A 16,348-nucleotide genomic window follows, 5' to 3' on the forward strand; every position below is an offset into this window, starting at 1 on the left:
TTCCCAACATTTTGACACCACACCACAATAATTAATTGTCAAGTCGGTAAGATTAAAAATGCATAAGAAACTCTCGACAAGCTCATATGCAGTCGAAAGAAAAAATATATTAGTATTTAAAAAAAAATAAAAATCACGGGAGAGTTTCTTCTGAGATTCAACGATTAGAAGTTTTTGTTGAAAGTGTTTTATTATGGTAAAAAGTTATAATAGTTATAATACCCGGATTATAGGGAGGATGATCTATCTGTTGGAACCCATACTCTTGTGCAGCTTGTGCATTATCGTGCAAAAGACGCACGCCTCTGGTCAGTTTTCCTTGACGTTTTACACGTATGCAGTCTCGCATTTTATGTAATAATGTTGCGTAATATTTACCACTGACGTTGGTATTAGTTTCTTGAAAATCAATCAAAAGAATTCCTTTATAATCCCAAAAGATCGTGGCCATCACCTTTTTTGTTGACTGGCTTTTATATATAGTTATATAAACACGATCTTTGACGCACCCCCAAACATTGACTACATATTGTCAAAAAATTGGACATTCCGCCCTCTATCTCAAGCCGTTTAAAAGTTACAGGGTGTTCCCACTTCTTGTCACCCGGTATATCGAATTTTTAACGATGGAGCTGTCAAAACGTCATTTATCTCGGATCTTGTGCAATGGTATTCAAAACTGCAAGAATCCAATACGGCGTCCTTAAGAAAAGTTTCATGTCGGTGCTGGTTTAAGAAAAACGAAATGCCTTACTGGAAATTTGACTTGGGTACACGTCGAAGCTCAGGATGTTGCGATGAGACTGTTAAGTTTTTCCGTCATGAACCGCTCGGTGGTCGCGTATATATATATATGCATTTTTTTAAAAAGTGTTTACTAGTTGAACGCCCCGTATATCTTTACATTTCTGCATTATTTGCCTGTGCTAATACCGGTAAAAAATTGAATAAACAATTGGGTGAGTGACAGCATAAAGGGGAAACCTCGACCTTCAGATAACTTTCAGATAACGGGTTCTCGGCGCGCATAGGGAGTAAATAAAACCGGGCTTCGGATAAAATCGAAAATTTTATTTATCTTCCTCCTAAAACTTAACACTTAACGTTTCTTCCACGTGAACTTGCGTCTGGCGCCCGCCTGGCCCGGCTTTTTCCTCTCCCTGGTCCGGAAGTCCTTCGTCAGCAACCCCGCTGAAAAATGAATAAATAAAATGCCTCAATCTGGGATATAGATTGGCAAGGTAGTTAATGAGAAAACTCCTAAAATTAGATACCCTAGGGAACAGAATGCTTAGAGCCCACTATCTACAGCTAAACAGCTCAGAAACCAAGGAAGGATTATACGAAACTAAAGATGGTGGCTAAATGAAAAGCGATGAAATGCTTACCCACGCGCATTCTCTCGATCGAGTCGCCGTCCAGGAAGCTCCTCAGCGCTGTCGCGATGCCCCACCTCAAAGCGCCGGCTTGCGACGACCATCCGCCTTTCTCCACGTGGCACACGACGTCCACTTTGTCTAACATGTCGGTGAATATCAGCGGAAACAGCAGCTAGAAAGAGAGCTAGACAATGTCGGGACGCGGGTTATGATTCGTTTCGTTACTGTCAAAACCCAAATACTAATAAATAGAAGCGGCGTCTTGAGTAAGCATTTTATTGGCTACACTTTACAGCCTTAAAGCTAACCTAGAAAGGAAAACGGTATTATATACAGGCGGGACGCGTCAGCACTTGGCGCTATTCCTGCGACTCTGGATGATCGTGTTGAGGAGTTTCTCGACCACCCGCTGGCTGTTTTCGAACGCGTGTTTCAGCTCCTTGAAATCCTTGTTCAAGTTTTCGATCTGCTCGTGGCTCTTGTCGAGTTTGCTCTGCAACGCGGCCAGGTGGTCGGGCTTTGGGTCGAAAACTCCTTCGCCACCCGCAGTGGCCGGGTCGGCCGCGTTGTTATTGAGCGTCCTCTTGCCGTACGTGCCCGAACTGCGGAACGAAGATAGCGTCTTTGAGTGCTTCTTCTTCTTTTTCGCGATCTCGTGCGCCGCCTCGAGGATGTCGCGAGGGAGCCGTTTCTCGCGCGGGTTCAAAGGTTTCACGTTGAGTACCACTCGATAGGCTTTGGGCGACACCAGCGCCGTCCAGTGCAGCAGGTTCAGCAGGTACCTGGGCAGGTAGCCGTTGAAGAGGGCCAGCTCGATGTACGATATAAGTTTGGTCTGGCGGACGAGTTTGGAGAGACCGGCGGTTTTTTGGAGGCCCTGGATATCGTGGACGGCGATACCGACCAGGAGGTTCATGAGGATGACGGTGACGAAGAGCAGAAACAGAATATAAGTGACTTGGGCGCTGATCTCGAGCAGGAACGGCGGGTCGTCGGGGTCGTCGTCGACGAGCAGGTCGAGACTCAGCTCGCCGGTCATCATTACCAGTACGGTGATGAGACCGATGAAAGGGTTCGCGAAAGTGGACGAGTCGGGAAAAATAACGCAGAAACTGATGGTGAAACCGATCAGGAGACAGGAGTAGGCGAGCAGGAGTTTGGCGAACTCGCCTTGGACGCGGGTGTACATCGCGACGTACGGCCCGAAGATCGGCAACTGCCCGATCATCAGCATCAGATTGGTCCACCCGAATAGTACGGCGAACGCGCCGATGTGGTTCTGCCACGTGTAGGTGCGGCCGGTGTAGATAAACGAAATGACGAAAACGCTCACGATGACGGTCCACTCGATTATGTTCTCGGGATGGGAAAGGTACTGCCTGACCGACGGGTACCCGGCTATGCCGTAGACCTTGCGCAGAATCTCGCAACACGTGATGCCGACCAACGCGAACCACTGCATCTCGATGACGAACGGGTTATTGCGCAGCATGTGACCCATGATTGACTTGCGCTCGCACAACTCGATCACGTTCTGTGGCTGGGTGTCGTTCATGTTTTTGCCGTGGTTGTAGCAGTTGTGCGCGAGCGCGGTCAACACGTACAGCGACAGGCTGAGCACGAAAATGAAACAGAAGAGCATGCGCGCGACGTAGTACTTGCGGATCTTCTCCCACTTGAGGTAGAGGAACGCGGAACAGAGCGGATGGAGGAGGATCTCTTTCTGACCCTCGTCGACGAACGTGTTGAGGAAACTGATCTCGCGCGGGTGACAGTGCTGCAGGATGCTGCGAAAGTCGAGTCGCAGCTCGACCTCGCGGTTGGACGACTCGGGGTGGTGGTGGAGCGTGATAGCCTCGTCGAGTTTGTGTCGGACCATCGCGAGGGAGGCGGGCGTCTTGCGCGTGATGATCCCCAGCGCGGTCATGCCGAATTTCGATTTGGCCGTGACGTCCGCCCCGTGGAATATCAGAATTTCGACGCATTGCGATAGCTCGTTGAGGGCGGCTATGTGGAGGGGAGTGTAACCGTATTGGTCCTTCGCGTTCACGTCCGCGCCGTAACTGTTCAGATGAAAACCTTTTTTTAATTAAGGGAAACGGACGAAGAAGAGATGAGATGTGTGATGATTTGGCCACAAAAGGTTACGTAGAAAAAAGAACAAATTTTTTAAAAAAAGCAGAAGGACAGCAAAATGATAGAACGTAAAATAAAACGAAAATAATTATACGCCGTTCCTTAAAAAAAAAAAACATATTTCAACGTCACGTATAGAAGAAGCTGGAAACTTGCCGAGTTGCACAGATCGCAAGAATGTTCGTTGTACGGATTCCAGCTTCCTTGAATGGACTTGGTAAAACAGACTTCATATAATATCGCCGTATTCCAATTTAGATCTAACAAATGCGAGGTACAGAGTCGTTAAAGTTTCTAAATCCGTTAAGTCTCGAGAGTTCGGTATATTTTATTCGCGGCAGACACAGGGAGGTCAATATGTGGAATGAAAGAAAGTTTAGGGTCAAAAGTGACACATAGATCAACAAAAGCAGCTGGACGCTGAAGTACGATATTACTTTTAAGTGAAGACAGCAAGCAAGCATCTTTAGAAAAAGCGGCCACATTGACGAAAATTCCAACATCAACTGTATTCTTTCTTTCTTTAGTTCGTATCAGTTAGTCACTTTCTCATATCTATGAACAGACTTTATACAAGGGGAAATGGTTAGTCACTTATGAGAGAACTATAATAAAAGCGGAGAAATACCGTGAAAGTATATTAATATCAGATCAGGAACATTTTGGCAGTAGGAATCACAAGCTACAGAAGCTTAATCAAAGAAACTCGTACACAAGCGAACAATGCATAATTGCAGGATAATTTTTTTAATCACGGGGCGCGCACGAAGAAGAGACAATTTGAAATGGGTTTCACGGATTAGGCAGAAACGGACAGTGAACATTAAAAATAATCTACTGAAAGCATCCAATGGAGATCCCGAAGAACGGTTGGCGCCAAGAATAGTCTCTTGGAAGCATCTACACGTATGAGATGGTTTTCAAAATAGGTAAAGGCGGAGTGGAATAATAAACAACCATAATTATTTCTACAAGGGAGAAATGGAAGTCACTTATGAGGGAACTGTGTAACCACGAAGAAAGAAAAGATTGTGAAAGTATATTAGTAAAAGACCCGGAAAATCTTGGCAGTGGAAATAACAAGCTCAGAAAACATCCATAATTGCAGCATAGCTGATACATATAATTTTGAAATTACAATTTGAAGGCAAGTTTCGAATCTTTTAGACAAATCTGAATGAACGAAGTAACGTTGAGAAATCAGGTAAGACGTGAGACCATACCTAAATAACGAACGACGATTCTGGAGAGATCATGTGGACAGAACGAACGAGAACAGATAAACAAAATGGGCAAAAGATCACGAACACAATACGAATCATCCTAAAATACGGTATGACACCTTAATTAAAGAAGAAAAAAATTATTTCTTCCACGGCGACTTAAAAATTGTCCGGCTCGAAGGACCAGAGGCGAGAGCGAGCGCGCGCTTACCTGATCAGGATCTCGATGATGTCGTAGGAGCGGGCGGCTTTGCCTACGGCGGCGTGTAGCGGCATCCTCTTGTCGCAATCGGCGACGTTGGGGTCGGCGCCGCCCTTGCGCAGCAGCAGTTCCACGCAGTCGTAGGCTTGCGCGCGGGCCGCCAGATGGAGCGGCGTCTGGCCGCGATGATTCCTCGGATTGACGTCGGCGCCGCGTTCGAGAAGCACGTCGACGCAATCGACGTAGCCACCCTCCGCCGCCAGATGGAGCGGCGTCTGCTCTTTCTCTTTGGTCCTGGCGTTCACGTTCACGCCTTTGACGTCGAGCATGATGCGCAGGCACTGCGCGTGGCCGAGATCCGCGGCCAGGTGAATCGGCGACGAGCCCGCGAACTCGACCTGCCCCACGTCCGCCCCCTCGACGGTGAAAAGGCGCACGCAAGCCACCGCGTTCGCGCGCACCGCGCAGTGCAGTACGCTCTCGTTTCCGTTACTGGTACTGTTGGCGGTCAACGCCTGCACCCTGGCGCCGTTGTTCAGCAGTATCATGGCGGTTTCGGGACTGTCGCCGAACGCGGCGCAATGCAACGGACTGTAACACTTGTAGATGGCGTTGACGTCGGCGCCGCGCGAGATCAGGAACTGGGTGCCGGGGATGCAACCGCCGAACGCGGCCAAATGGAGCGCGCTCATCCCCTGACACGGCTCGTAGTATTTGAGCTGAGCGCCGAGACGTAGCAGACCGTCCAGCAGTTCCCAGCGTTTGAGGAAAGCGGCCCACAGGAAGCAGACGTTCAGTTCGACCTTGCTGGCGCCCTTGAGCGCCTCCGCCAAGTTTTCCTGGCCCACTTTTCTGGCCTCGATGTCGTCGAGGAAGTGGTGCCGGCCGGCGGACAATTTCATGTGCTCCGCGAGGTTCATCTTGATGGTATCGTGGCATATTTGGACGGTGAGCTCGCTGGTCGCGAACTCCTCGTAGCTCTCGTATAGGTTAGGGGCGTGGTCGGCGGGCGGGGACGGTCCGCATTCCATGTACTCGAAGTCGTCGGACGGGAACTCGTCGTCGAGCGCGGCTTCGGGGTCGTCGCGGCCGCGTCGCCACCGGAGCAGCGTCGACGACGAGTGCGTCTGGTAGAGGGGGCGGCTTTCCGCGTTGGCGACGCTGACCGCGCGGCCCAGTTTGGCCCGGCCCCCGTTCTCCTGGTAGCCCAGGTTCTCCATGCCGATACGTTCATCCGACGGGGACACCATTTACCTCGGTGTAGTTGCAACGGATGGTCGGAAACGAATTTTGAAGAATGAAGCGTGTGTCGTCACACGGACCCAGAACTACGAGTTTCCATCACTGGAATGATCGCCAACGCATAGCGTTACCAAACCAAAAAGAGGAACTTAGGGGACATTTTACGGCACAAGCGGTCGAAAGAGGACACAGACACGAGCGCCACGTAAATATTTTTCCCAACCGCGATAACACCCCGTATATTAACATTGATTTTGTGCGTTGCGCTCTCGCGTCCGAATGGAGACTTTCGTACGACTTTCGACTCTTCGTAGGCGACTGAAAAAATAAAAATTCTCGGAACGCGAGACGACGGTACCGCGAAGTGTGTGCGATGTTGACTTTGAACTTGAACAACAATGCGCTCGCGGATTAGGCGCTTTACGACCCAATTAGAATAAATTTGGGGTCGTAAAAGTCCGCCGACGACGAGTCGGCGACGTCACGCGAACGTTAAGAGAGATTCTTTCGGCCACCAACAAGGCCGAAGAGAAAACCGGAACGATAAGGTGGGCGATTAAAAAGAAAAAGGGGCACTTACCTCACGCGGCAACTGCGCAGCATCCCACCGATGAATTGAACGGTCGCACCGGCTACCTATCCTTCTCCTCGACACTCCGTATTGTTTTGGTGCGCCGCCACACACGCGAAAACGATTTTTTTCACACACACACACTAGCGCGTGACGGGTTCGATTATTACACGTTAATTGCGCTAATCAGTGGCGCGCGTCCGACGAAGGGTGCAGCAGCACCTCCGCTTGAGCCGCGAGGGCAAAAAAAAAATCGGTCGCAGATACGTATTTTGATCGAGCACAGTTCCGAGTCTCTGGGCGCGAATCTAAACTAAGGCAAATTGTTAAATTGCCTCCGTTTTAAGAACGCCGAGGCGGCGTAGAAGGGGGGAAGACGGACTCGTCTTAAGATGCGCGACCACCTGGGGCGGTCAAATGAACACGCACGCACGTTGAAGTGGCAGCGTCGGCGAGCAGGCGACCGCGCGCGCCGCTGGTCGTCGTATAAAATATAAATCGAAATTAAAAAAAAAAAAACGGGACGGGTACAGAATGATGGAGAGAATTAAGGCGCCGGCAATCGAGAAGATCAATTAATCTGTAGCGGACGTTTAATGGAGCTTGAAAATGGCGGGGTTAGAAGAATCGTCGGTTCAACTATTGCGGTGGAGACAATTAATCTAACTCGTCCAGTTATCAGATATAAAAAATCAAATTCGTAGAATCGACTAAAATGTTCCATTAATTAATCCGCTTGGCCTGCTGAAAATAACAAAAAAAGGCCTCATAACCGAAACGCAGCTTAACGATGTAATAGTGGAGAGAATTAATCCCCTTCCCCTGATGAAAATAACGAAGAAAGGAGTTGTAATCCAAACGCAGATTGTCTTTTTCGAAGGATGAAGCTTAACAGTGGAATGGTGGAGAGAATGAATCCGTTTCGCCTGGTAAAAATAAAGAAAAAAGAAGTTATAACCGAAACGTAAGTTGTCTTTTTCGAATGAAGAAGCTTAACGATAGAATGGAGAAAATTAATCCCCTTCTCCTGGTGAAAATAAGGAAAAACGGAGTTATAATCGAAACCTACGCTATCTTTTCCGAAGGATCAAGGCTAGTGAAGAGAATTATTCCTCTTCGCCTGGTGAAAATAGGAAAAAAGGAGTTACAACCGAAACGCAGGTTGTCTTTTTCGAACGATGAAACTTAATGATAGAATGGTGGAGAGAATTAATCCCCTTCGCGTGGTGAAAATAAGGAAAAACGGAGTTATAATCGAAATGTAGGCTGTCTTTTTCGAAGGATTAAGGCTAACGATGGAATAGTGGACAGAATTATTCCGCTTCCCCTGGTGAAAATCAGAAAAAAAGGAGTTGTGACCGAACCGCAGGTTCTCTTTTTCGAGTCAAGAAGCTTATCGATAGAATGGTGGAGAGAATTAATCCCCTTCGCATGATGAAAATAAAGAAAAACGGAGTTATTACCGAAACACAGGTTGTCTTTAGCGGAGGATGAAGTTTACCGACACAACGGTGGAGACAATTAATTAATTCGTACCGTCCGGTTGATGAAAATACGGGAGAGAATTTATCCGGTTCATGAAAGCAAAACAAAAAGTGTGATGCAGGATGTAGTTGAAGTGCAGAATGGTGTGGAGAATTAATCCGATTCTACAGGTGAAAATAAAAAAAAGAAGTTATAACCGAAAAAGGTAAGATAGAGGAGGAATTAATCCGTTTTCTACTGCGAGAATAAGAAAAAATGTTAAAAAGAAACCAGTTTGTTTTAGTCGAAGGATAAAGTTTGACGATAGAATGGTGGAAAGAATTAACATTGGTCCGGTTAACGAAAAGAGGATAAAATGTAGTTATAACCGAAAAAGTGACCAGTTCATCTTTGTCGAAGGAAGAAGCTTTACGATAGAATGGTGGAAAGAATTAATCCGCTTCGAGCAGTTAATAGTTACTCTCCAAAAAGCTTAAGGTGGAGAGAATTAATCCGTTTCTCTAGGTGGAAATAAGAAAAAAATGTAGTTATAACCGAAGAAGTGATAAGTTCGTCGTTGTCGAAGGATGAAGCTTAACCATAGAATGGTGCAGAGAATTAATCCGCTTCGAGCAGTTAATAAAAAGAGGAAAAAAATGTAGTTACTACCCAAAAAGCTTAAGGTGGAGAGAATTAATCCGTTTCTCTAGGTGGAAATAAGAAAAAAATGTAGTTATAACCGAAGAAGTGATCAGTTCGTCGTTGTCGAAAGATGAAGCTTAACCATAGAATGGTGTAGAGAATTAATGCGCATTGTCCGGTTAACGAAAAGAGGAAAAAATGTAGTTGTAACTCAAAAACTGACGCTGAAGCTTAAAGTGGAGAGAATTAATTCGCTTGGCATGGTGAAAATAGGAAAAAAATGGAGTTATAACCGAAGTGACCAGTTAGTCTGTCGAAGGATGAAACTTAACTACAGAATTGCGCAGAGAATTAATCCGCTTCGTCCAGTTAAGGATAAAGAGGAAAAAAAATAAATTTTCAAAGAAACTTGACGTTTCGCCAATCAGCAAGTTCAACTCAGCAAAAATCGACGCAGAAGGAATCCAGAAGTTTTGTAAAAAGGAAAAAAATGTTATAATAAGGACGATGGACGAAGCTTAACGTGTAGCATTGTGGAAAGAATTATTTCTTTTATTTACCAACAAAAAAAATACAGTAGCGAAACAATGAGCGGTTCGAGTTTACCTGTAAAAAGCCTGGATTGGTGGAGAGAATTAATCCGACGCATCCGTTGAATAGAAAAACTAAATGGCGGCGTTCGTCAAAGGATGGGAATAAAAGAGCTGTCGAAACGCACATATTTATTCAAGATTTGCATTTCATATTTTCCCGTGCGTCGTACCATTTTTTTTTAATAAAAACCGTGACTCCGCGTCGGATAAATCCGAAAGTTGGGACGCCCGGTATATATTTTGTAACTATAATGGTGTTAATTGCCGTCTTTAAATATGCAAAACGCTTCGGGTTTTGACAGTAATAAAAACGAAAAGATAAGACGGAAAGTGCTTTGCTCGCAGCTCCGGCTCGTATTTTTTTCGTTTAGTTTGGAAAGCCCGCGCCCTCGCGATTCCGCGCGACGCTGACGACAAATTTTAGATGCGCGCGGTCGGCCGTGACAAAAAAAAAATAGACAATCGAACCGGTCAGCAGTTTTCCGGTCGCGCCCGCGCCGGTTGCGAAACAACCGGGTCGGAAAAGGACGCGAGCTTTCCCGCATTTCCCGCAAGGCGTACCTGCTCCCTGGACTGCACCTCCCGAAAATAGGTTATGTCCTCGCCGTTGATCGTGATTTTGCCTGTGCCCGGTTTCCACAGCGTCACGTTGCCGATCGATGACTTCCTGCGACATTCTGAAACAACCCTCCTGTATAAGATTTTTTTTATACCTTTTTTTTAAATAACTTTTGTGTGGCGATCGGTAACGCGTTAGCGGTTGAGCTGTCCCTACATTGATGCCGAGATTTTTTTTATACTATAAACATTTTTATTTTTTTTTAACTGATTTTCTGTGGCTATGATGGGTATGGTCTGTTCATAGATACAAGAAAGTGACCAATTGCTTGCGAATGGGATAATCCAAGGGTGGTCATTAACACATAATGCAACAAGATTATTACCTAAAGTTTGGGAATTTAAATTCAGGTAAAATTGTGGTCCGTAATAGAAAATAATTTTATACCTACCTGTGGTTAATATTATTTGGTTAGGTATACTACTTAGTAATCATTCTTATAGACAATGTTTATTTGACTCTCATTGAACGTGGTGCCAGCAAGCAAGCATTTTTAGAAGAAACGGCCACATTGACGAAAATTCCAACATCAACTGTATGGAAAATTGTGAATAATCCCATTTCAGGAAAAAAAAAAAAAGAAGTGATGCTGAGATTTTCTCGAGTGTAGATGAAAGTGATCAAGATATAATACGTCGTAAAATTTACCAATTATATGAGGAACAAAGAGTGCCTACATTAGATTTAGATATCTTAATTAGGAGGCTTGAAAAAGATGAAATCGGTGTTAAATGTGGCAGAACTACCTTATGGAAGTGTATTCAACACATGAGTTTTAGATTTTAAAAAATTGAAAAAAGGCAAGTTTTAATGGAATCTTCTAGAATTCGGAAATAGCGACTGGAATATCTAGAAAAAATTTGAATTTACAGAGAACAACAAAGGCCAATTATTTACTTGGATGAAACCTGGTTCGACACTTATAATACCCCGTATAAGGGTTGGGTTGACTCAACTGATAAGTGTAAAACAAACGCGCCATCAAAAAGAGGTAAAAGAATCACTATTTTGTATGCTGACTCTAAAGATGGTTGGATTCCAAATGGACTTTCTCTTTCTGCGAAAAATATTAAAGCTTCTTCTCCGGATTACTATGAAGACACCAGCGCTGATTTATTTGAAAGTTTGTTTAAAAACAAACTAGTTCCAAACATTCCTCCAAATAGCGTCATCGTAATGGGCAATGCAAATTAGCACAGTAGACAGTTGATTAAAACCCCTTCCTCATGTTACACAAAAGCAACACTCCAAAACTACATGTATAATAACGACATTTATTTTAACGAAGATTATACCAAAAAGCAATTAATTGAGGTTCTACAAAGCTTGAACTTACAAAAGGAATACGTCTGTGATAATTACGCAAAAAATCTAGGGCATACAGTTTTAAGGCTTCTACCTTACCACTGTATATTCAATCCCATTGAACATGTTTGGCGCCAACTGAAATCAGCCGTTCGTCGTAACAATGTTTTTCCCCGTGTTACCTGCAATGTTCTCAAACTTATAGAAACCGAAGTTTTTAACATCCCTTCCAAAAAGTTGGGCAATTTTTGTTAAACATATAGAAAAAGCAGAACGATCGTATATCCATATTGCAAATAATATAGAACAAATAATAATCAGAATGGGCGATAGTGATACTGATATATTATGTAATTTAAGTAGGTAATAAAAATAATTTGTAATTTTATTTTAGAATTAATCATAAATACATAAATAAATATTGTTTAGTATCTTTCCTAACAAAACCCCAAATAATTAAATTCTAAGCAAAGTACGGACCTGTTCGGCCATATTTCATTCTTACAGCTTGCCCGGGCTTTCCTTAATTCGTATCAGTTAGTCACTTTCTTATATCTATGAACAGACTTTAAGATTAGAACCCGTAACATCTGAAAAGATGACAAGACTAATGCATTCGCCACTGAGCTATCCTCATCCTATATTGGCCCAGAGTTCTTATGTTTCAATTTATAATATTTGAGTTTCTTTTTGTGGCGATGATATTGATCCACAGTTTATTTAATTCAATTCGCCAAGTTAACGTGTTTTTTTCCTTACTATATAAATTTTTCGACAGGGTAAGGTGTGAGTTATAACGCGGTAACAAATGAGCTACTTTATTGATGCGGAGTCTTTTTTAAATACGGTCGCAACTCTATATAGCGAAATTGAAGGGACTGCTTTTTGTCAATACGCATTTAATTATTTTATATACACATTTAAGAATTACATTTAATGTTTCAAATAATCGGTCATTTTCTTTTGAATTCTGTTAGTATGCCGATACGCATCTCGTACTTTGGCTTGTATTTCAGCCATTTCTTCGAGAGGGGCATGTTCCCCATGATACATAAAAAATTTCTCTAGCAGCTTAACTGCTAGAGAGATTGGTGGTCGGTGGTGGTCCCAGATCAACTTCTTCATCTTCCTCTTCCTCTTGTAATATGGCTTCCTCTGTCGAGTCTGCTGTTGGAGGCAAATCTTGATTTATCACCATAAAATCTTGCAACTCCTCCCTTGTAAACATAATTGTTGTTTGAAACTGCTTTATCCACTCGCTTGGTGGCTGATCATCTTTCTAGACCTGTACGCATTCTGTCTCGGTAATGAGTCCTGCATGACGATAGGAGTGTTGAATTGTTTCTGCTTCGGACTCGATCATTTCCATTAAAATGTTTCTCTTAAGACTTTTTATTACGCTCTGGTCCATCGGCTGTAATACACTTGTTGGTTTGACTGGAAGAAATGCCAATTCAATATTCCGTAGAGAATTAATATTTTCCTCCCCTTTAATTCCGCATCTTATTTCCTTATCTTCTCTTGCGATGTCATCCATGCAGACTTGTTTGCCTTGTAAGTGTAGTTGATTTTCCAATCACGACTAGCTTTGTTTTTTCTATCCCACTCATATTGGCAGCTACCAACACTATTATACGTTCTTTAGAAAGTTTTCCACCACACACGCTTTTCGCTTCGAAATTTAACGAGTTTTATCTGGCGTCATTTTGTAAAAAACACCAGTTTCGTCAGCAGCGTACTTTTCTGCTAGTTTTCACCACGTTTCGACCAGTGACGTTTCTGTCGACATCACGGGCTTGGCCACTTATCTGTCCATAATTTGTACCGAAGCCTTGAAATCGATAATGTCAAGCTGTTCAGCAAAATTTTTCTGCTTTTAGTTTTACGATACTGCACTTTTTACAGGGCTGCACTTATGGCGCTGAAGTCAGTGCGTATGCGCTTCTTGTTGATAAAGGAGTGCAAAGGGGTACTGAGGAGGGTGGCTGAGGAGAGGAAGGTCACGTTGGTCTCCTGGTTGGAGGGCTCCTCGCATAGGCATATAGGGCCAGAGCCCCGCTTGGGGATCGCCCCGTGTGTGAGGCGGGGAGCTCTCAAAGCCGTGGCGAGAGACCGGGCCGCGGGGGGCTGAAGAGTTGCTCCGGGAATGAGGCAGGCGAGGCTTATGATGGATGGGCCCGCCCTCCCTCGGACCAGGGAGCTGCTTAGACTGAAAAGAAGGGAGTGTAGAGCACTAACAGGGGCCTACACAGGACATTGCAGGCTTAGGAGGCATCTCTGCTTGCTAGGCATTGGAGACGACCCGGAGTGTAGGTGGTGCATGGAAGGGGAGGAGACCCCGTATCATCTGCTCACCGAGTGCCCTGCCTTGACATGGGCAAGATTGGGAGTCTTCGAAACGGCCCTGATCGATCCGGACTCAGTGCACGGTATTGGGCTAAAGAAGTTGCTTCTATAGGAAGGGCGGCATTCTAGACGCCCTCTAGAGCGGCCTGGGGGCACAACGGGGGTCCATCTGGTGGCCTAAGTGCTTGGACGCCCGCGAGGGCGCCCCCCTTTAATACCAATACCAATAGGTCCAGAGAGTGGTACATTTTTAAGACGTTGCTGTCGGAACCACTGCAACATTGCCCGATCCAAATCTTGAAATTTTGGCTTTCTCAGTTTTTTACTAGAATTGCCTGCCGCTTCAGCCTGAATGATTTTTTCGTCGCAGTTCCAGATCGTGGATAGAGTCGACGGTGTAAGTCCGTATCGACGTCCCACGTCACTTTTCTTTTCTCCCGAATTATCTTTATCATGTAGAGATAAAATTTTTCGTTTACTCGCCATACTCGCGGTATTCACTAAGTCAAATTAGAACTGGTTGAAACAATGGTGGGCTTTTATACATACCGATAAAGGCTTATTACGAGAAAAACACTGGTTTTCGGTAATTAGATTATTAAGGTGATGAATTCTGAGACGGTAAGAGACTCTATTAATTACAAGTCGGCCTACATTCCGTACTTTGTTACCCGATGTGCCCTTTTTTCTTTCGGTATAGAGTGAGAAATTCGTTATACAGAGTGGATTAATACATAGTACATAGTAGTACATAGTACAGTAATTTTTTCTTTTTTTTTTTGTGGTGATCGGTAGCATTTGAATTCGCCACATCGGCCACATTGTCAGTTGCAACGCATCAATCACTGAGTTATCCCTGCCGGGCTCACAGTTTTCTTTTTTTTTTTAAATTGAACTTTTTTTTTGTGGGATCAGTTCTGACACATTAGCTATTGAGCTATCCCTCACCCTATATTGCTCCAAAGTTTGTTTCAATTTTTTTATTGAGCTTTTTTTGTGGCGATCGATAGGATTTGAACTCGCGATATTCGCCAAGTTAACGTGTTTTTTTTTTTAAATACCATGTAATTTTTTATATATTTAAGTGAACTTTTTTTTGTAGCTACATTTCAATTGTTTTGATTGATTTTTTTTGTGGCGATCGGTAGGATCTGAACTAGCAACATTCGACAAGGTAAGTTATGAGTTCTAAAGCGTTACTAAATGAGTTACTATATTGATTGATTCATAAATATGTCACAACCAACATATTGGACACTGAGCCATGCCTTATATTTGTATTTGCAATTTCTTTTTTATTTTAAATACCATGAACTGAAAGTAAAGATATCAAGGCCAACATACTAATCACTGACCTCACTTTATATTGGCCCATATTTTTTTAAATTTCGTCAAGCTAGTGTCAATTCTGAAGTTGTAACCACTGAGTTTTTTTTTGAGATATAAATGTTTTGGATTTTTTTTCGTGCTTTTCGATATTTGTTATTTTTTTCCCAGGTGAACAGAACAGAACAGAAAGAAGAAATTTTTTTTACCGTAAACCGAGATGAACTCGCGGCCATCCTCATCGAGTTGCGGTTTCGGTATCTCGTCGAGCTTGATTTGTTCGAGCAGGGCCTTTTTATAGCCCATGATAAATTCTTTCTCTTTGTAAGCGTATGGCAGGCTGCTCAGACGCTGTATCGCGTTGACAAACGTATTGTAGTCGCGGTCCGAGAGAGATTCCATCAGCGCATTTTCCAAATGGACTTTGGAGACCCACTCGAAGCCCACAGATTGCCTGAAATCAAAGTCAAAACCGCCGTTTGCCGAAAGCACCCGCCATTACGGATGACTCACAGCGCCAGGTTGGGATCGGGGCTCAGGCCTTTGCTGACCATGGCGTCTTCAAACTTGTTCAGTTCGTTTATTTTGCGCACGATGTCGTGCAACAACTGGTAGAGATGAGGTCGGCCGGTATAAAACAGGAAATGGTGCGGGCGGCCGGTCTCGTCGAATTCGGCCGCCTTCCTCTGTGGAAATATCTCCTCGGGGGGCTTCATTATGGGCCGCGCTTTTTTCTCAAACAGCCCGCTCGGGAACAAGTATTCGATGGCCCTCTACAACCGAACTATCGTTACGCGACGTCGTAATAAGAACGGGCCTTTTAATTACGTCGATGTCTTCTTGCGTGAAAGTCTCGGGGTCCTCGCCCATCATGTTGGCCAAGTGTCGTTTACCGATTTGGAACTCGTGGCGGCGCTCCGTCATGAACTCGTCGTGCTCCCGCGCCCTCTCGAGGTACGCCTTCATCGCTTTGCTTGTCGATTTCTGTTCGGCGACCGCTTCCGTAGACACGAGTCTCTGCTGAAATTCTTTGGAAATGAGCGGGTGGTCGCAAAAAAAACTTTAAAAAAGTTCGCCCAACCTGACGCGCGAGCGATCTTAGCGGCCGCCAAGCCGCTCGTACTCGTTTCAGCATGACTTCTGATACTTCATGTAAACCAAACTCGCATAACCTCTCGAATTCCTATTCTTCTTCCTATATCAAGTCGCTGGCCGCGTGTCTCGTGAAAGCTTTGCGCGTTTTCCGCCAGGCGTCACGCGACGTGCCACGACGTAAAGTGTGATTTGACAACGACGGGCA

The 16,348-nt window shown here is 44.5% G+C and overlaps 2 protein-coding genes across 3 annotated transcripts; both read right to left on the minus strand.

Moving 5' to 3' along the window:
* Positions 1–1,052: 1,052 nt before the first annotated feature.
* On the minus strand, positions 1,053–16,310 carry LOC132707224 (small ribosomal subunit protein uS9m). Its single transcript, XM_060678984.1, has 7 exons — positions 16,130–16,310; positions 15,877–16,068; positions 15,562–15,821; positions 15,258–15,502; positions 10,014–10,129; positions 1,389–1,551; positions 1,053–1,191 (listed from the first exon to the last, which is right to left on the minus strand). The coding sequence occupies exons 1-7, from the start codon at positions 16,181–16,183 to the stop codon at positions 1,100–1,102; spliced, it is 1,122 nt and encodes a 373-aa protein (XP_060534967.1). The 5' UTR covers positions 16,184–16,310; the 3' UTR covers positions 1,053–1,099.
* Positions 1,559–10,006, minus strand: LOC132707218 (transient receptor potential channel pyrexia). Of its 2 annotated transcripts, none has more exons than XM_060678973.1 (3): positions 6,763–10,006; positions 4,950–6,284; positions 1,559–3,442 (listed from the first exon to the last, which is right to left on the minus strand). In XM_060678973.1, exons 2-3 carry the CDS (start codon positions 6,188–6,190, stop codon positions 1,726–1,728), a joined length of 2,958 nt encoding a protein of 985 aa, XP_060534956.1. In that variant the 5' UTR covers positions 6,191–6,284; positions 6,763–10,006; the 3' UTR covers positions 1,559–1,725. The 2 variants fall into 2 exon arrangements, with proteins under 2 accessions (XP_060534956.1, XP_060534957.1); XM_060678974.1 differs by having other exon boundaries at positions 4,950–6,500.
* Positions 16,311–16,348: the final 38 nt, after the last annotated feature.

This window comes from Cylas formicarius, unplaced genomic scaffold (genome assembly GCF_029955315.1).
Source record: "Cylas formicarius isolate icCylForm1 unplaced genomic scaffold, icCylForm1.1 PGA_scaffold_9__14_contigs__length_23061073, whole genome shotgun sequence".
Lineage (NCBI taxonomy): Eukaryota > Metazoa > Arthropoda > Insecta > Coleoptera > Brentidae > Cylas > Cylas formicarius.

Excerpts from the sequence above, each read along its gene's own strand:
- LOC132707218 (XM_060678973.1), bottom strand. The coding sequence starts at position 6,190 with ATGGTGTCCCCGTCGGATGAACGTATCGGCATGGAGAACCTGGGCTAC. Across the intron at positions 3,443-4,949 it reads ATCATCGAGATCCTGATCAG|TTACGGCGCGGACGTGAACG; the intron begins GTAAGCGCGCGC and ends TCATCTGAACAG.
- LOC132707224 (XM_060678984.1), bottom strand. The coding sequence starts at position 16,183 with ATGCTGAAACGAGTACGAGCGGCTTGGCGGCCGCTAAGATCGCTCGCG. Across the intron at positions 10,130-15,257 it reads CGAGTTCATCTCGGTTTACG|AATGTCGCAGGAAGTCATCG; the intron begins GTAAAAAAAATT and ends GGGTTGTTTCAG. Across the intron at positions 1,192-1,388 it reads GATCGAGAGAATGCGCGTGG|CGGGGTTGCTGACGAAGGAC; the intron begins GTAAGCATTTCA and ends TTCATTTTTCAG.